The sequence below is a fragment of the Mustelus asterias genome, chromosome 7, assembly GCF_964213995.1.
Source record: "Mustelus asterias chromosome 7, sMusAst1.hap1.1, whole genome shotgun sequence".
Classification (NCBI taxonomy): domain Eukaryota; kingdom Metazoa; phylum Chordata; class Chondrichthyes; order Carcharhiniformes; family Triakidae; genus Mustelus; species Mustelus asterias.
In genome coordinates, this window is record NC_135807.1 from 141,732,142 (window position 1) to 141,752,605 (window position 20,464).

The 20,464-nt window shown below is 46.4% G+C and overlaps 1 protein-coding gene across 1 annotated transcript in view; it reads right to left on the reverse strand.

Moving 5' to 3' along the window:
• The window catches only part of avl9 (AVL9 homolog (S. cerevisiase)), a 208,910-nt gene that overhangs the window by 102,618 nt on the left and 85,828 nt on the right, over positions 1 to 20,464 (reverse strand). The window contains exon 7 of the mRNA XM_078216972.1: positions 16,062 to 16,102. Coding sequence (XP_078073098.1) covers positions 16,062 to 16,102 — 41 coding nt within the window. The remainder of the gene's footprint in view (positions 1 to 16,061; positions 16,103 to 20,464) is intronic.

Genomic DNA, 20,464 nt, shown 5'->3' on the forward strand with positions numbered 1-20,464 from the left:
CTATCAGTCTCTGCTCAGTGACTCTGCATTGTTGTGTGTCGTGAAGGCCGCCTTGGAGAACGCTTACCCGAAGATCAGAGGCTGAATGCACGTGACCGCTGAAGTGTTCCCCAACAGGAAGAGAACACTCTTACCTGGTGATTGTCGAGCAGTGTTCATTCATCCGTTGTCGTAGCGTCTGCATGGTCTCCCCAATGTACCATGCCTTGCGACATCCTTTCCTGCAGCGTATCAGGTAGACAACGTTGGCCGAGTTGCAAGAGTATGTACCGTGTACCTGGTGGATGGTGTTCTCACGTGAGATGATGGCACCCATGTCGATGATCCGGCACGTCTTGCAGAGATTGCTGTGACAGAATTGTGTGGTGTCGTGGTCACTGTTCTCCTGAAGGCTGGGTAGTTTGCTGCGGACAATGGTCTGTTTGAGGTTGTGCGGTTGTTTGAAGGCAAGAAGTGGGGGTGTGGGGATGACCTTGGCGAGATGTTCGTCTTCATCAATGACGTGTTGAAGGCTCCAGAGAAGATGTCGTAGCTTGCTACCCTTCCCGTTATTTAAGAAGGGTAGCAAGGATAACCCGGGTAATTATAGGCCGGTGAGCTTGACAACCATGGTAGGGAAATTGTTGGAGAAGATTCTTAGAGATAGGATATATGCGTATTTAGAACTGAATAATCTCATTCGCGATAGACAGCATGATTTTGTACAAGGGAGGTCATGCCTCACAAATTTGGTTGAGTTTTTGAGGTGGTGACAAAAACAATTGACGAGGGAAGGGCCGTGGATGTCGTCTATATGGATTTTAGTAAAGCGTTTGACAAGGTCAAGGTCCCTCATGGCAGGCTGGTGCAAATCTCACGGAATAAAAGGTGAGCTAGCTAGATGGGTGGAGAACTGGCTTAGCCATAGAAGACAGAGGGTAACAGTGGAGGGGTCTTTTTCCGGTTGGAGGTCTGTGACTAGTGGTTTTCCGCAGGGCTCTGTACTGGGACCTCTGCTGTTTGTGATATATATATAAATGATTTGGAGGAAGATGTAGCTGGTGTGATCAGTAACTTTGCGGACGACACAAAGATTGCTGGAGTTGCAGATAATGATGAACATTGTCAGAGAATACAGCAGGATATAGATAGGCTGGAACATTGGGCGGAGAAATGGCAGATGGAATTTAATCCAGATAAATGCGAAGTGATGCATTTCGGTAGATCTAATGTAAGGGGGAGCTATACAATAAATGGCAGAACCATCATAGAACATAGAACATAGAACATTACAGCGCAGAACAGGCCCTTCGGCCCACGATGTTGCACCGACCAGTTTAAAAAAAAAAAAAAAAAACTGTGACCCTCCAACCTAAACCAATTTCTTTTCGTCCATGAACCTATCTACGGATCTCTTAAACGCCCCCAAACTAGGCGCATTTACTACTGATGCTGGCAGGGCATTCCAATCCCTCACCACCCTCTGGGTAAAGAACCTACCCCTGACATCGGTTCTATAACTACCCCCCCTCAATTTAAAGCCATGCCCCCTCGTGCTGGATTTCTCCATCAGAGGAAAAAGGCTATCACTATCCACCCTATCTAAACCTCTAATCATCTTATATGTTTCAATAAGATCCCCTCTTAGCCGCCGCCTTTCCAGCGAAAACAATCCCAAATCCCTCAGCCTCTCCTCATAGGATCTCCCCTCCATACCAGGCAACATCCTGGTAAACCTCCTCTGCACCCTCTCCAAAGCCTCCACATCCTTCCTGTAATGTGGGGACCAGAACTGCACACAGTACTCCAAGTGCGGCCGCACCAGAGTTGTGTACAGTTGCAACATAACGCTACGACTCCTAAATTCAATCCCCTACCAATAAACGCCAAGACACCATATGCCTTCTTAACAACCTTATCTACTTGATTCCCAACTTTCAGGGATCTATGCACACATACACCTAGATCCCTCTGCTCCTCCACACTATTCAAAGTCCTCCCGACTATCAGGAGTATAGACACACAGAGGGACCTGGGTGTACAAGTCCACAGATCCTTAAAGGTGGCAGCACAGGCGGAGAGGGTGGTGAAGAAGGCATATGGCATGCTTGCCTTTATTGGACGGGGCATAGAATATAAAAGTTGGCATATGATGTTGCAGCTGTACAGAACGTTGGTTAGGCCACATTTGGAATACTGCGTCCAGTTCTGGTCGCCACACTACCAGAAGGACGTGGAGGCTTTGGAGAGAGTACAGAAAAGGTTTACCAGGATGATGCCTGGTATGGAGGGTCTTAGCTATGAGGAGAGATTGGGTAAACTGGGGCTGTTCTCCCTGGAAAGACGGAGGATGAGGGGCGACCTAATAGAGATGGATAAAATTATGAAGGGCATAGATAGAGTGAAGTGGGAAGCTTTTTCCCAGGTCGGATGTGACCAACACAAGGGGTCACGGGTTCAAGGTGAGGGGGGCAAGGTTCAACACAGATGTTAGGGGGATGTATTTTACACAGAAGGTGGTGGGGGCCTGGAATGCATTGCCAAGCAAGGTGATTGAGGCGGACACGCTGGGATCGTTTAAGACTTATCTAGATAGTCACATGAACAGACTGGGAATAGAGGGATACAAACGAATGGTCTAGTTGGGCACATGAGCGGCGCAGGCCTGGAGGGCCGAAGGGCCTGTTCCTGTGCTGTATTGTTCTCCGCTCCGGGGAAGTACTGGACGAGAAGGGTACTCTGTCCGCCGTGTCCCGTGTTTGTCTTCTGAGGTCGTCGGTGCGGTTTTTCACTGTGGCATGTCCGAACTGGCGTGCCGGATCATCGACACGGATGCCATCATCTCACGCGAGAACACCATCCACCGGGTACAAGGTACATACTCTTGCAACTCAGCCAATGTTGTCTACCTGATACACTGCAGGAAAGGATGTGCCGAGGCATGGTACAATGGGGAGACCATGCAGACGCTACGATAACAGATGAATGAACACCGCTAGACAATCAGCAGCCAAGAGCGTTCTCTTCCTGTTGGGGAACACTTCAGCGGTCACAGGCATTCGGCCTCTGATCTTTGGGTAAGCGTTCTCCAAGGCGGCCTTCACGACACACGACAATGCAGAGTCGCTGAGCAGAGACTGATAACCAAGTTCCGCACACATGAGGATGGCCTCAACTGAGATCTTGGGTTCAGGTCACACTATCTGTAACCCCCACGACTTGCCTGAACTTGCAAAATCTCACTACCTGTCCTGGCTGGAGACAATACACATCTCTTTAACCTGTGCTTAATCCTTTCTCCACTCACATTGTCTGCACCTTTAAGTCTTGATTACCTGTAAAGACTCGCATTCCAACCATTATTTTGTAAATCTTTATATGCCCTGTTGGTGAACAGAACTCCCACTTACCTGACGAAGGAGCAGCACTCCGAAAGCTAGTGGCTTTTGCTACCAAATAAACCTGTTGGACTTTAACCTGGTGTTGTGAGACTTCTTACTCTATTCTTTCTCCACAGATGCTGTCAGACCGGCTGAGATTTTCGAACATTTGTTTTTGTTTCATATTTCAGCATTCGCAAGTAGTTGGTGAATGGTTGCTTCTGTAGGGGAACAGTGCCATCCACAGTTCAGCATTAGGAACGCCATCATTACTATATTTTTGCGATTCATTTGCAAACTTTGAAATTATGCTCTGTATCCCCAATCCCAGGTCAAAAAAGTCTTCTGAATATTAGCCCCTAGAGGACACCACTTCCCTCCAGTCTGTAAAGTAGGGATTGCAACAAACATCAGGAGGACATAGCCAGACTGGTGAAATGGGCAGGCATTTGGCAGATAAAATTACAGAAAAATGCAAAGTTCTGCATTCTAGCAGGAAGAATGAAGAGAGGCAATATAAGCTAATTGGCAAAACTTTAAAGGGGGTCCCAGAGATAGACACTATGATGGAAAGTATACAAATGTTTGAAGGTGGCAAGACAAGCTGAAAAGGTTGTTAAAGAAGCAGATATGTTTGGCTTTATAAATAGAAGCAAAGAGTGCAAAGGCAAAGAAGTCATATTAAACTTTTATAACTGCTAGAGCATTGTGTCAATTTTTCCAAAGGCCTCAGAAAGGGCACGGAGGAGATTTATGAATGGTACCAGGGATGAGTGTCTGAAGATACAAGGAAAGATTTGAGAATATCTCAATTCCACTGGAGCAAGCTGAGAGGGAGTGATTGGAGGCAGCAGTGCTGGTGAGAGATTGATTGAATTATTTATTTATTTAATTAGTCAGCTAGTGTGTGTTTTTTTTTTGGCCTTTACTTTTGCAGTAGTATTTTTCTTAAGTTGAAAGTGAAAACCGGAAGTGGGCTGCTAAGGAGTCTGGGAAGGGTTTTTTAAGCGCGCGAAGTATAGAAGGTAGGCTGCAGTATACAGCGGGCAGCGTCGGGAGCGGGCAGCGGAGTGTGGGGGAAGCTGAGTGAAAGCTGTTAGGGCTTTGGCTCACAGGGCTTAGGCAGAAAGGGCGAGCAGGGGTGAGTTTAATTCATTTTTGCACTTTCTACCTGGTACTGGCAAGGTATCTAGAGGGGATGGGTGTGCAGGCAGTGCTATGTTCCTCTTGCACGATGTTTGAGGTGAGGGACGACGTCAGTGTCCCTGCTGATTACATCTGTGGGAAGTGCACCCATCTGCAGCTCCTCCAAAACCGTGTTAGGGAACTGGAGCTGGAGTTGGATGAACTTAGGATCATTAGGGACGCAGAGGTGGCCATAGACAGAAGCTTTAGGAATACAGTTACTCCGAGGAATGAAAACAGATGGGTGACGGAGAGAGGGGCTGGGAGGAAGCAGTCCGTGCAGGGATCCCCTGTGGTCGTTCCCCTTAGCAACAAGTATTCCGCTTTGGATACAGTTGAGGGGGATGACATACCAGTGGTGAGCCGCAGTGAGAGGATCTCCAGCACTGTGTCTGTCTCTGTGGCTCGGGAGGGTAAGGGGCAGAGCGGGAGGGCAATAGTTATTGGGGACTCGTTAGTTAGAGGGATAGATAGGAGGTTCTGTGGCAGCAAAAGAGACTCACGGATGGTATGTTGCCTACCGGATGCCAAGGTCCGTGATGTCTCGGACCGTGTTTTCCGGATTCTGAAGGGGATGGGGAAACAGTCACAAGTCGTGGTACACATTGGTACCAACGACATAGGTAAGAGAAGGGACGGGGATTTAAAGCAGGAATTCAGGGAGCTGGGCTGGAAGCTGAGAGCCAAGACAAAACATGTGGTCATCTCTGGTACGTTGCCGGTGCCACGTGATAGCGAGTTGAGGAACAGGGAGAGAGTGCAGTTAAACATGTGGTTGCAGGGATGGTGTAGGAGGGAGGGTTTCAGATACGTGGATAATTGGAACACATTCTGGGGAAGGTGGGACCTGTACAAACAGGACGGGGTGCACCTGAACCAGAGGGACACCAATATCCTGGGAGGGAAATTTGATACGGCTCTTCAGGGGGGTTTAAACTAATTTGTCAGGGGAGTGGGAAAAGGAGTTGTAGTCCGGAAGTCAGTGAGGGTGGTGAGGTATTGGGGAAGGTATCAGGGTCAAGGGTGGGTACCGGTAGACAGGAAGGTGGGTTGAAGTGTGTCTACTTCAATGCAAGGAGCATACGGAACAAGGTAGATGAACTTGGGGCGTGGATTGGTACTTGGGACTACGATGTTGTGGCCATTACGGAGACGTGGGTAGAACAAGGACAGGAATGGTTGTTGGACGCTCCGGGGTATAGATATTTCAGTAAGTGTAGGGAAGCTGGTAAAAGAGGTGGAGGAGTGGCATTGTTAATCAAGGATAGTTTAACGGCTGCGGAAAGGCACTTTGAGGGGGATCTGCACACTGAGGTAATATGGGCTGAGGTTAGAAATAGGAAAGGAGCGGTCACGTTGTTAGGAGTTTACTATAGGCCCCCAAATAGTAATAGAGATGTGGAGGAAGAAATTGCTAAGCAGATTATGGATATGTGTGGGGGTCACAGGGTAGTTGTCATGGGGGACTTTAACTTTCCAAATATTGCTTGGAACCTTTGTAGGTCAAATAGTTCGGATGGGGCAGTTTTTGTGCAGTGTGTGCAGGAGGGTTTCCTGACACAATATGTGGATAGGCCAACAAGAGGTGAGGCCACATTGGATTTGGTACTGGGAAATGAACCGGGCCAAGTGTTAGATTTGGTTGCGGGAGAGCACTTTGGAGATAGTGACCACAATTCGGTGTCTTTTGTTATTGCAATGGAGCGGGATAGGTCCGTACGGCAGGGCAAGGTTTACAATTGGGGGAGAGGTAATTATGATGCGATTAGGCAAGAATTAGGGGGCATAAGTTGGGAACAGAAACTGTCAGGGAAAGGAACTAATGAAAAGTGGAACTTTTTCAAGGAACAAATACTGGGTGTCCTTGATAGGTATGTCCCTGTCAGGCAGGGAAGAAATGGCCGAGTGAGGGAACCATGGTTCACGAAAGAGGTGGAATGTCTTGTGAAAAGGAAGAGGGAAGCTTATGTAGGGATGAGGAAACAAGGTTCAGATGGCTCGATTGAGGGTTACAAGTTAGCAAGGAATGAGCTGAAAAAGGGGCTTAGGAGAGCTAGGAGGGGACACGAGAAGTCCTTGGCGGGTCGGATCAAGGAAAACCCCAAGGCTTTTTACTCTTATGTGAGGAATAAAAGAATGACCAGGGTGAGGTTAGGGCCGGTCAAGGACAGTAGTGGGAACTTGTGTATGGAGTCAGTAGAGATAGGCGAGGTGATGAATGAATACTTTTCTTCAGCGTTCACCAAGGAGAGGGGCCATGTTTTTGAGGAGGAGAAGGGGTTACAGGCTAATAGGCTGGAGAAAATAGATGTTCGGAGGGAGGATGTCCTGGCAGTTTTTAATAAACTGAAGGTCGATAAGTCCCCTGGGCCTGATGAAATGTATCCTAGAATTCTTTGGGAGGCAAGGGATGAGATTGCAGAGCCTTTGGCTTTGATCTTTGGGTCCTCGCTGTCCACGGGGACGGTGCCAGAGCACTGGAGAATGGCGAATGTTGTTCCTCTGTTTAAGAAAGGGAATAGAAATGACCCTGGTAATTATAGACCGGTTAGTCTTACTTCGGTGGTTGGTAAATTGATGGAAAAGGTCCTTAGGGATGGGATTTACGACCATTTAGAAAGATGCAGATTAATCCGGGATAGTCAGCACGGATTCGTGAAGGGCAAGTCATGCCTCACAAATTTGATAGAATTTTTTGAGGAGGTAACTAAGTGTGTTGATGAATGTAGGGCAGTTGATGTCATATACATGGATTTTAGTGAGGCGTTTGATAAGGTCCCCCATGGTCGGCTTATGATGAAAGTGAGGAGGTGTGGGATAGAGGGAAAGTTGGCCGATTGGATAGGTAACTGGCTGTCTGATCGAAGACAGAGGGTGGTGGTGGATGGAAAATTTTCGGATTGGAGGCAGGTTGCTAGCGGAGTGCCACAGGGATCAGTGCTTGGTCCTCTGCTCTTTGTGATTTTTATTAATGACTTAGAGGAGGGGGCTGAAGGGTGGATCAGTAAATTTGCTGATGACACCAAGATTGGTGGAGTGAGTGGATGAGGTGGAGGGCTGTTGTAGGCTGCAAAGAGACATAGGATGCAAAGCTGGGCTGAAAAATGGCAAATGGAGTTTAACCCTGATAAATGTGAGGTGATTCATTTTGGTAGGACAAATTTAAATGTGGATTACAGGGTCAAAGGTAGGGTTCTGAAGACTGTGGAGGAACAGAGAGATCTTGGGGTCCATATCCACAGATCTCTGAAGGTTGCCACTCAAGTGGATAGAGCTATGAAGAAGGCTTATAGTGTGTTAGCTTTTATTAACAGGGGGTTGGAGTTTAAGAGCCGTGGGGTTATGCTGCAACTGTACAGGACCTTGGTGAGACCACATTTGGAATATTGTGTGCAGTTCTGGTCACCTCACTATAAGAAGGATGTGGAAGCGCTGGAAAGAGTGCAGAGGAGATTTACCAGGATGCTGCCTGGTTTGGAGGGTAGGTCTTATGAGGAAAGGTTGAGGGAGCTAGGGCTGTTCTCTCTGGAGTGGAGGAGGCTGAGGGGAGACTTAATAGAGGTTTATAAAATGATGAAGGGGATAGATAGAGTGAACGTTCAAAGACTATTTCCTCGGGTGGATGGAGCTATTACAAGGGGGCATAACTATAGGGTTCATGGTGGGAGATATAGGAAGGATATCAGAGGTAGGTTCTTTACGCAGAGAGTGGTTGGGGTGTGGAATGGACTGTCTGCAGTGATAGTGGAGTCAGACACTTTAGGAACATTTAAGCAGTTATTGGATAGGCACATGGAGCACACCAGGATGATAGGGAGTGGGATAGCTTGATCTTGGTTTCAGATAAAGCTCGGCACAACATCGTGGGCCGAAGGGCCTGTTCTGTGCTGTACTGTTCTATAATAATTAAGATGGTAGACATGAATCACAAAAGTGGGCATGCAGGTACAATAAGTAATTGGGAAGGCAATGGACTGCAAATCTTTAGTGCAAGGGGATTAGGGTACAGAACTAAGGATGAGTTGATACAGCTCGGAGCTTTAGTGAGACCAGATCTGGAGTATTCTGTAGTTTTGGTCTCCTTACATGAGGAGGGATATAATTGCATTAGAAGCAGCTCAGAGAAGATTTGCTTAGTTGATTTCTGGGATGAAAGGACTATCTAATGAGGAAAGAGTCAGCATTTTGGATGACTGGGAGGTGATCTTATTGAAACGTAAGATTCAGAAAGGACCCAACATTTAGAGGATGGTTTCCCTTGTGCAGGAGTCGAGAACTAGAGAGCAAAGTTTAAAAGTAAGGGGACACCCATTTAAGACAGAGATGAGGATGTATTTTTCTCTCAAGAATGTCATTGCACTTTGAAATTTTGTTGTCCAAGGTATATCAAGGACTGAGTCATTGAATAATTCAAGGCTGAGATAAACAGAATTTTAACTGACCAGACAGTCCAGGGTTATGGAGGGGTAGGCAGGAATGTGGAGCTAAGGCCATAATCAGATCAGTTGCAATCTTACTGATGAGGAGAGTAAGCTCAAGATGCCAAATGGCTTACTCTTGCTCTTAATTCTTAGGATTTTATAAGCTGAGGGTTGTCTTCTTACATTAGAGAAGATGAACAACAGAGTTGAGAGACTGTCCAAAATTATGATGGATTTTGATAGATTAAATAAGAATCTACTTTCAGTGGCAGTTGATAACCAGAAAAGGTTTAACGTAACTGGCAAAAGAACCAGAGGAGATGGATTTTTAAAATAAACTCAGCAAATTATGACAATCTGAACGCATAACCTGAATTGTAATGAAAGAAGATTCTCCAACAACTTACAAAAGAGAACTGGATAAGTGCTTCAAAGGCAAGAATTTGCAGGATAATGGGCAAAAGGAGCGAAGTGAGACTAATTGGATTGCCCTTTCAAAGAGCCAGTACAGGCAGGATGGGTCAAAAAGCCTCATTTTCTGCCTCTTGTAAAATCAGAGAATAATACAACAGAGTGTTTGGGGAGGGGAGGGGTTCAAAATTTTAGGCCACAGCAATTGAAGGCATAACTATCAATGTTGGAGCAAACAAATACAATGGGGAGAAGCAAAGTTCAGGAAAGATTTAAATACAAGGATGAAATTCAGGTGTCATGAACCAGTGGCTAATTTAGGTCAGGTCAGTGAGAATAGAAATGATGAATAAGCAGAACTTAGTACAAAGATGAATACCTGCAATTGAGCTTTGGATACATTCAAGCTTATGGAATAAAGCTGATGAGAGCCAAGTGAGGAAAGCATTGGAATAGTCCCAAGTCTGGGAGCATTGATGAGCATTTCAGAGACAGATGTACTAAGGAAAGTGTGGATATAGGCAACATTACAAAAGATGAAAGAAAACCTTCCTATTGATATTGAGGAATATGGGCACAAAAGTCCAGCTTAGGATCAAACAAAGTCAAACACACTGATTCAGCCTCAGACATAGACAATGGGTGGGCTTTTCCAATCCCGCTGCAGTGAACGGAGATTTGGCTGAGCACCAAATTCTCCATTCTTGCTGTCAGCGACAGCAGAGCATGAATGGCTGGAGAATTCCGGCCAATGGCTTTGCCCTTCCACAAGAACACAAATTAGTAGGATATTCAGTCATTAAGTCTGCTCTGCCATTCAATAAGAACATAGCTGATCTGATTCTTGCATCAACTTCACTTTCCTATCTGTCATCCTTAACCATAAAACTCCTTCATTGCCCAAAAATCTATCTAATTCAATCTTGAGTATATTCAACTACCCAGCCTCCACTACTCTCCGGGGTAGAGAATTCCATACACTCCATATGCTTGGAGCCCAAAGAAGTAGGGGAGATCCTAAATGAATACTTTGCGTCGGCATTCACAAAGGAGAGGGATGTGTTGACTGGGAGTGTCTCTGAGGGGAGTGTTGAACCGTTGGAGAAAATCTCCATTACAAAGGAGGAAGTGTTAGGTTTGTTAGAGAATATAAAGACTGACAAATCCCCAGGGCCTGATGGAATCTATCCAAGGCTGCTCAGGGAGACGAGAGGTGAAATCGTTGGGCCTCTGACGCAAATCTTTGTCTCGTCACTGGACGCAGGTGAGGTCCCAGAGGATTGGAGGATAGCCAATGTGGTCCCGTTATTTAAGAAGGGTAGGAAGGATAACCCGGGTAATTATAGGCCGGTGAGCTTGACGTCCGTGGTGGGGAAGTTGTTGGAGAAGATTCTTAGAGATAGGATGTATGCGCATTTAGAAAGGAATAAACTCATTAACGATAGTCAGCATGGTTTTGTGAGAGGGAGGTCATGCCTCACTAACCTGGTGGTGTTTTTTGAAGAAGTGACCAAAATGGTTGACGAAGGAAGGGCCGTGGATGTTGTCTATATGGACTTTAGTAAAGCGTTTGACAAAGTCCCTCATGGTAGGCTAGTGAAAAAGGTTGGATCTCATGGGATAAAGGGGGAGGTGGCTAGATGGGTGGAGAACTGGCTTGGTCATAGAAGACAGAGGGTGGTAGTGGAAGGGTCTTTTTCCGGCTGGAGGCCTGTGACTAGTGGTGTACCGCAGGGCTCTGTATTGGGACCTCTGCTGTTTGTGATTTATATAAATGATCTGGAAGAAGGAGTAACTGGGGTGATCAGTAAGTTTGCGGACGACACAAAACTGGCAGAACTTGCAGATAGTGAGGAACATTGTCAGAGGCTACAGAAGGATATAGATAGGCTGGAAATTTGGGCAAGGAAATGGCAGATGGAGTTCAATCCTGATAAATGCGAAGTGATGCATTTTGGTGGGAATAATGTAGGGAGGAGCTACACGATAAATGGAAGAACCATAAAGGGTGTAGAGACGCAGAGGGACCTGGGTGTGCAAGTCCACAGATCTTTGAAGGTGACGTCACAGGTGGAGAAGGTGGTGAAGAAGGCATATGGCATGCTTGCCTTTATAGGACGGGGCATAGAGTATAAGAGTTGGGGTCTGATGTTGCAGATGTATAGAACGTTGGTTCGGCCGCATTTGGAATACTGCGTCCAGTTCTGGTCGCCACACTACCAGAAGGACGTGGAGGCTTTGGAGAGAGTACAGAGGAGGTATACCAGGATGTTGCCTGGTATGGAGGGGCTTGGTTATGAGGAGAGATTGGGGAAACTGGGGTTGTTCTCCTTGGAAAGATGGAGGATGAGGGGAGACTTAATAGAGGTGTATAAAATTATGAAAGGCATAGATAGGGTGAACGGTGGGAAGCTTTTCCCCGGGTCGGTGGTGACGTTCACGAGGGGTCATAGGTTCAAGGTGAAGGGGGGTAGGTTTAACACAGACATCAGAAGGACATATTTTATACAGAGGGTCGTGGGGGCCTGGAATGTGTTGCCGGGCAAGGTGGTGGAGGCGGACACACTGGGAACGTTTAAGACTTATCTAGACAGCTATATGAACGGAGTGGGAATGGAGGGATACAAAACAGTGGTCTAGTTTGGACCAGGGAGCGGCGCGGGCTAATTGTTCCTTGTTTCTCGTTTCAAGGCTTCATTCTATGATCATCTTGCTGGTGCCAGTACAGAGCGAGACTGCGGATAGTTGGGAACCTGTCTCGGGGGCAGGGAATTCATATGGTGTTCGTGGAAGTGGAAATGACTAGGGTTGGGAAGCATTTTCCGATCAGGGCCAGTGTGATCTCCTGGACTCGTTTCGATCGCCTCAGGGGGTCGGAGAGGAATTTCCCAGATTTTGTTTTCCCCCATATTGGCCCTCGGGTTTTAACTCTGGGTTTTCGCCTCTCCCTGGAGATCACATGGTCTGGAATGGGGGGGTGGGGGTGAGTTAATAGGTTGTGATGAACAAAGCATCGTAGCTGTGAGGGACAGCTCGGTGGATAGGATATTGGTATGTAGATAGGCTGGAAAATTGGGCGGGGATCCTGGATTCAGGATTCAATCCTGGACCGGGGAGCGGCGCGGGCTTGGAGGGCCGAAGGGCCTGTTCCTGTGCTGTATTGTTCTTTGTTCTTAAAGACCCTCAGAGAAAAACATTCATCAGTTTTCTTTTGAACTGGATCCCCCTCGTTCTAGATTCCACTGCAAGTAGAAACATCCACTCAGCATCCACCCCGTCAAGTACCTTCAGAATCATATATGTTCCATTAAGATCACGTCTCATTCTTCTAAATATCAACAGGTATAAACTCACCCTGTTCAACCGTTACAGGAATTAGTCGAGTGAACCTTCACTGAACTGTTTCTAATGCAATTATATCCTAAGTAAGGAGTACTCAAGATGTTGTCTAACCAATGCCTTGCCCTGCACAACTATAGCAACACTTAGCCCATTTTATACTCTGTCCCTTGTAATAAAAGGCAACATTCCATTTGTTTTCCTAATCACTTGCTGTATCTGCATTTCAACATTTTGATATTTATGTACCAGGACATTCAGATCCTTCTGTACCACGCAGTTCTGCAGTGTCTCACAATTCACATCATATATTGTTTTTCTATTCTTCCTGCCAAAACAAACAAGTTCACATTTTTCCACACAATACTCCATCTGCTAATTGTTCCCGCTGATTTAACATACCTAAATCCCTTTGTGAATGCTTTATGTCCTCTTGTCAACTTACTTCCCTACCTACCTTTGTGCCATCAGCAAATTTAGCAACCACACAGTTAGTCCTTTCATCCAAGTTCCTAACATTCAATTGAAGAAAATTCAAACTCATTTAGAACTGGATGTTGGATGAGCAGTCTAACAACATGCAGACAGTAGAGGACATCAACTTAAATGACAATGAGGTAAAACTGCGAACCAGGAGGAAACTGATGATAGATCCTTATGGAACTCCAGTGGTAACAGTGCAGGAATGGAAAGGAAGTACACTAGCTAAAATGGAGTATGCAAGAGCCAACCCAAGGTTAGGTAACCTCACCCAGCTAGGAAACAGGACATGGGTAGAAGATCCATGCTTTTGGAACAATAAATATGTTAAAAGTAAAATTCATTTTTTTGCAAATTGATTGCTTCTTCTTTATGACAAGTTTAGGAAAAATAAATGCTACAAATACTGTCCAGACTTTATTCAGCAGACTAATTCTTATCAAATAGCAATTTAGAAATGTATTTCTGGCTTCCAGCAGCCAGACAGCTGATGCAGAATATTTTGCCTGACAGACGGACTGATAGTGGGTCATGCCTCATCATCTTCAACATCATGCAAGTTATGGCACTCCTCGTGTAACCAAAAAGTAGGCATTGGGCAACACGGTGACACAGTGGTTAGCACTGCTGCCTCAGCGCCAGGGACCCAGGTTCAATTCCGGCCTCGGGTCACTGTCTGTGTGAAGTTTGCACATTCTCCCCTTGTCTGTGAGGGTTTCCTCCGGGATTCCGGTTTCCTCCCACAGTCCAAAGGTGTGCGGGTGAGGTTGATTGGCCATGCTAAAATTGCCCGTTGGTGTCCTGAGATGTGTAGGTTAGAGGGATTAGCGCGTGGATATGGGGGTAGGGCTTGGGTGGGATTGTGGTCGGTGCAGACTCGATGGGGCAAATGGCCTCTTTCTGCACTGTAGGGTTTCTATGATTCTATGCAAATTTTTGGCTGAATTAGAGATTGCGTACATAAAAACTGAGAGACTGGGAGATGTCTAACATTTCGGACATTATGTCAAAACATCTTAAAAGTAAAGTCGTGAGTTGGAACCTCTCCCCAAGAGTTTAAAAAAGTTTATTTATTAGTGTCACAAGTAGGCTTACATTAACACTGCAATGCAGTTCCTGTGAAAATCCCCTAGTTGCCACACTCCAGAACCTGTTCAGGTACACTGAAGGAAAACTTAGCATGGCCAACGCACCTAACCTGCACATCTTTCAGACTGTGGGAGGAAACCAGAGCACCCAGAAGAAACCTTTGCACACATGGGGAGAATGTGCAAACTCTGCACAGACAGAACATAAGAACATAAGAAATAGGAGCAGGAGTAGGCCATCTAGCCCCTCGAGCCTGCTACGCCATTCAATAAGATCATGGCTGATCTGATAATGGGTTCAGTTCCACTTACCCGCCCGCTCCCCATAACCCTTAATTCCCTTAATGGTTAAAAATCTATCCGTGACTTAAACACATTTAATGAGGTAGCCTCTACAGCTTCACTGGGCAGAGAATTCCAAAGATTCACTACCCTCTGGGAGAAGTTCCTCCTCAACTCTGTTCTAAATTGACTCCCCCGTATTTTGAGGCTATGCCCCCTAGTTCTTGTTTTCCATTGTAAGTGGAAATAACCTCGTTGCTTCTACCCTGTCTAGCCCCTTCATTATCTTATATGTCTCTATAAGATCTTCCTTCAACCTTCTAAACTCCAATAAGTACAGGCCCAGTCTACTCAATCTCTCCTCATAAGCTAACCCCCTCATCTCCGGAATCAACCTGGTGAACCTTCTCTGTACCCCCTCCAAAGCTAATATATCCTTTCTTAAATAAGAGGACCAAAATTGTACACAGTGCTCTAGGTGCGGCCTCACCAGTACCCTGTAGTTGCAGCATGACCTCCCTGCTTTTATACTCCATCCCTCTCGTGATAAAGGCCAACATTCCATTTGCCTTCTTGATTACCTGCTGCACCTGCAAACTGAGTTTTTGTGATTCATGCACAAGGACCCCCAGGTGCCTCTGCACAGTGGCATGTCGTAATATTTCACCGTTTAAATAATAGTCCATTTTACTATTATTCCTTCCAAACCTCACACTTACCAACGTTATACTCCATCTGCCAGATCCTTGTCCACTCACTTAGCCTATCCAAATCTCTTTGCAGGCTCTCTGTGTCCTCCACGCAATTTGCTTTCCCACTCATCTTTGTGTCATCCGCAAACTTTGTTACCCTACACTCGGTCCCCCCCTCCAGATCGTCTATGTATATGGTAAATAGTTGAGGCCCCAGCACAGTGACCCAAACCGGGAATTGAACCCAGGTCCCTGGTGCTGCGAGGCAGCAGTGCTAACCACTGTGCCACCATGCTGCCCAGAACACCACTGCTTGGTTTGCCTGTGCAGTTCATGTAGAATGCTGCAAAGTAAAATGCTTCAAAGCAAGAACATACAATTTTGGACATATCAGAAATGCATAATTAACGCATTGATGATTAATATCTAAATTAACTGGATATTACCACATTTTCTTTGTCAAGATTAAAATAAAATGGGTGGCATGGTGGCACAGTGGTTAGCACTGCAGCCTCACGGCGCCAGGGACCTGGGTTCGATCACAGTGAGTGTGGAGTTTGTACATTCTCCCCGTGTCTGCGTGGGTTTCCTCCAGGTGCTCCAGTTTCCTGCCACAATCTGAAAGATATGCTGGTTAGGTGCATTGACCCGAACAGGCGCCGGAGGGTGGCGACTAGGGGAATTTCATTGCAGTGTTAATGTAAGCCTTACTTGTGACTAATAAATAAACAAACTTTATATTCTCAGCTGCAAACTGAAATCAAACCAAATCAGTGGAGAAATTGTTTATGTTGGCTACTGTACCTTGTGTCTGAAATGGAGAACCAGGTCCCGTGGAGACAGACCTAAAAAAAAAGTCTCAATTTATATGTGATTACAATAAAATTATTAAGCCTCCTTAAAGAACAGAATTGCAAAAGAAGATTGACAGGTACTAGACTCACTATTTCTCATCCTATTCCTCGGGCAGGCAGGAGACTTGTCATCATCTTCCTTCAACAAGTTCTAGACTTGTTATAGAATCATAAAATGATACAACACAGAAGCAAGCCATTCGACCTTTGTTTTTAATCCAGAATTGTTACAGCTCTGGAGGTGGCCATTCAGCCTTTTGTGTCTGCATCTGCTTTCTATAGTAGCATACGGCTTATCCTATAGTCAGGGGAACAGATGAGCACTATTGTGGCCATCGACGTGACTCCAGGATGGTGTGTTGCCTTCCTAGTGCTAGGGTCTGGGATGTCACTGAATGGCTGTAGGGCATCCTGAAGGGGCAGGGTGATAAGGCAGGGTACATCTTGGTACTAATGACATAGGTAGAAAGATGGATGGGGTCTTGCATCAAGAATTCAGGGAGGTAGGCAGTAGACTAAAAAGCAGGACTTTGCGGGTTGTAATCTTTGGATTATTGCCAGAACTACATGCTAGCGAGCACAGAAATAGGAGAATAGTGCAGATGAATGCAGCATGGCTTAGGAGTTGGTGCAGGAGGGAGGGTTTTAGATTCTTGGATCACTGGGATCATTTCTGGGGAAGGCGGGATGGCCTAAATATGAACCAGAGCAGGACTAACATCCTTTGCGGGACATTTGCTCGTATTGATGGGAAGAGTTTAAACTGATGTGGCAGGAAAGGGGGCACAATTTGTTAGCAGAATAAGGGCACAGAATCATACAGCAAAGCAATCAAGTCAGAAGATGTGCAAAGGGAGTAAGGCAAGGCTGGAGGGTCTCTACTTTAATACCAGGTATATTGCAGGTAAAACGGATGAGTTAAAGACAATGATTGACATGTGGAAGTGTGATTTAGTAGCCATCACAAAGGCATGGATGAGGGAAAAAGCAGGATTAGCAACTCAACATTCTGGGATATAGGTCAGGTCAGACAGAGGAGGAGGTAAAAGAGGAGGAGGCACACATTATTAGTTAAAGAGTTAGTTACTGCAGTAAGGAGCGATGTTGGGGGTGATTCTCCCAGCCCATTGCACTGTTTCTGGCTTCCCGCTGGACGTCACAGCCTCCGTGTGTTTCTGGCAGCCGGATTTCCGGCACTGTCAGCTCCATGCCAGGAACCGGCGCAGAGTTGAATACATTATGTAAATGAGCATTTTAATATGTTTAACCTGTCCTGGTGCCCCCCATGCCGACACTCTAGTTAAGAAAGCCCACCAACGCCTCCGCTTTCTCAGAGGGCTAAGGAAATTTGGTATGTCCACTACGACTCTCACCAACTTTTACAGATGCACCATAGAAAACATTATTTCTGGTTGTATCGCAGCTTGGCTCCTGCTCTGCCCAAGACCGCAAGAAACGAAGCCCTGTCCATCACTCAAACCAGCGTCCCACCCATTGACTCTGTTTACATTTCCCGCTGTCTCAGAAAAGCAGCCAGCATATTCAAAGACCCCACCCGTCCCAGATATTTTCTCTTCCACCTTCTTCCGTCGGGAAAAAGATACAAAAGTCTGAAGACACGTGCCAACTGACTCAAGAACAGCTTCTTCCCTGCTGCCATCAGACTTATGAATGGACCTACCTCTACAGCCCAGTTATGACTGTAACACTACATTCTGCACTCTCTCCTTTCCTTCTCTATGAACAGTATGCTTTGTCTATATAGTACGCAAGAAAAAATACTTTTCACTGTATACCAATATATGTGACAATAACAAATCAAATCAAATTCAAAACAAAACATATCATAGAACATAGAACATAGAAAGCCACAGCACAAACAGGCCCTTCGGCCCACAAGTTGCGCCGATCACATCCCCACCTCTAGGCCTATCTATAGCCCTCAATCCCATTAAATCCCATGTACTCATCCAGAAGTCTCTTAAAAGACCCCAACGAGTTTGCCTCCACCACCACCGACGTCAGCCGATTCCACTCACCCACCACCCTCTGAGTGAAAAACTTACCCCTGACATCTCCTCTGTACCTACCCCCCAGCACCTTAAACCTGTGTCCTCTCGTAGCAACCATTTCAGCCCTTGGAAATAGCCTCTGAGAGTCTACCCTATCCAGACCTCTCAACATCTTGTAAACCTCTATCAGGTCACCTCTCATCCTTCGTCTCTCCAGGGAGAAGAGACCATTTGTAGGCCCGGGACTGAAATCTCAAGGCTCGCTAGCCTCTCCCCTCCCGACAGTACTGTTTCACTCCAATGAGGATTACTATAGCTCCCCACTTGCTGGTGGCCCAACCCTGCGAGAGAGAAGGGAGGGGCCATTGAGGCCCCAGAGGGGTGCCCCCAGGCATTGCCACCTTGGTAGCTGGCCTGGGCCCCTGGCAGTGCTCAAGGGGCAAAGTGCCAATGCCCAGGAGGCACCTTGGCACTGGCCACCCCAGCATCAGGCAGTGCCATGGGGGCAGGGCCTGATGAGGTGCGGCCTCTGGGTGTGATCTGTGGGGTTGGGGGTCCCCGCTGCCACTCTGCACTCGAAATCGGTAACAGTGGGAGGGAGGTCAGCTATCTGGGCTGGCCATCGGGTTGCGGGTCGAGGCTGCTTGTGAGAAAACGCGAGATGGGGGCTGCGTGGGGCAAGGGGGGGAAGTAATCGAGGTGGGCCTGAGGTGGGGGTGGGCTTGAGGCTGCCCTGGACATGTCCGGGGGTCAATGATCGGGTGGTGGGGTGGGGGTCGCACGGCCAGCGGTTAAGCTGGCCAGCAATCGGGAGATCGGCAGTGCGGGGCCACAGTGCATGTGCCAATCACCACACAGACAGATCGATGCATGTGCAGTGGCCCGCTCAATGCTATGCTGCCGGCCTCTCCTGCGGGAATAGGCCCCACTCCTGAATTTCAGCGTGATTCACACACGTGCACTCTGTAGTGCACAGAGGGTGGGAGATTCATTTTGAAACTCCTGCTTAAAAAACAGCGGAATTCTCTCCAGTTTTTACATGAATTTGACACTTACAATATTTTTGGGAGAATTGCCCTTGTTATCTTGGAGGGGGCATCGAATGAAGCTTTGAGAGTACAGCTTAGGAATAAAAAAGGGGCAGCCACACTGCTAGGTATTTATTATAGACCTCCCCCAACATAGTGGGAAATTGAGGGACAAATATGCCTACAATTTGCAAAAGTGTGTAAAAATAATGATGGGGTAATTATAGAAGATGATTTCAACTTTTAAAACATTAACTGGGATAGACAATGTTAAGAGTGATTGGAGTAGATTTCTTGACATGTGTACAGGAGAACTTTTTAGGCCAATATGTAGAGGGTCCAACGAGGGATGGAGCTATACTGGACCTAATTCTGGGGAATGAAGCCAGACAGGCGGTTGAGATGGTGGTGGGGAGCGTTTTAATGATAGCGATCACAAAACGGTAGAATTGAATTTTTTTATGGACAAGGAAATAGACAAGTTGCAAAAAAAATAAAATTTTGGATTGGGGGAGATTGGAGATTAGCAAAATAAGGCAGGATCTGGCCAAAGTAGACTGGGAACAGCTACTAGAGGGGAAATAAACAGAAGAGCAGTGGGGAAGTTCAAAAAGGAAATGGAGAAGGTACCAGCCCAGCACGTCTCCTCGAGGGTGATGGGAAGTAGTAACAAGCTCAGAGAATCATGGATGACCAGAGATATCTTCAGGTAAGCGTTCTCCAAGGCGGCCTTCACGACACACGACAGCGCAGAGTCGTTGAGCAGAAACTGATAGCCAAGTTCCGCACACGAGGACGGCCTAAACCGGGATGTTGGATTTATGTCACATTATCAGTAACCTCCACAGCTTGCCTCCTGGACTTGCGGGCTGTCCTGTCTGGAGACAATACACATCTCTTTAACCTGTTCTTAATGCTCCCTTTACCCACATGGTCTGGATCTTTAAGACCTGGCTGGCTGTAGGGATTCGCATTCTAATCAGTATTCTGTAACTTGATTTTGTGTCTCTGTGCCCTGTTTGAGAGCACATTTCCACTCCATCTGACGAAGGAGCAGTGCTCCGAAAGCTAATGGTATTTGCTACCAAATAAACCTGTTGGACTTTAACCTGGTGTTGTTAAAACTCTTACTGTGACCAGAGATAGCCAGGATACAATGAGAAGAAAAAGAAAGGCTTTTAGCAGCTACAAGGGGAGCAAATCAGCAAAGGCATTAACGAAGTACAGAAAGTGCAAAGTGGAACTTAAGAAAGCAATTAAGAAAGCAAAGAGGGGATGTGAGAAAGCTCTGGCTAGTAAGAGGAAAACCCCAA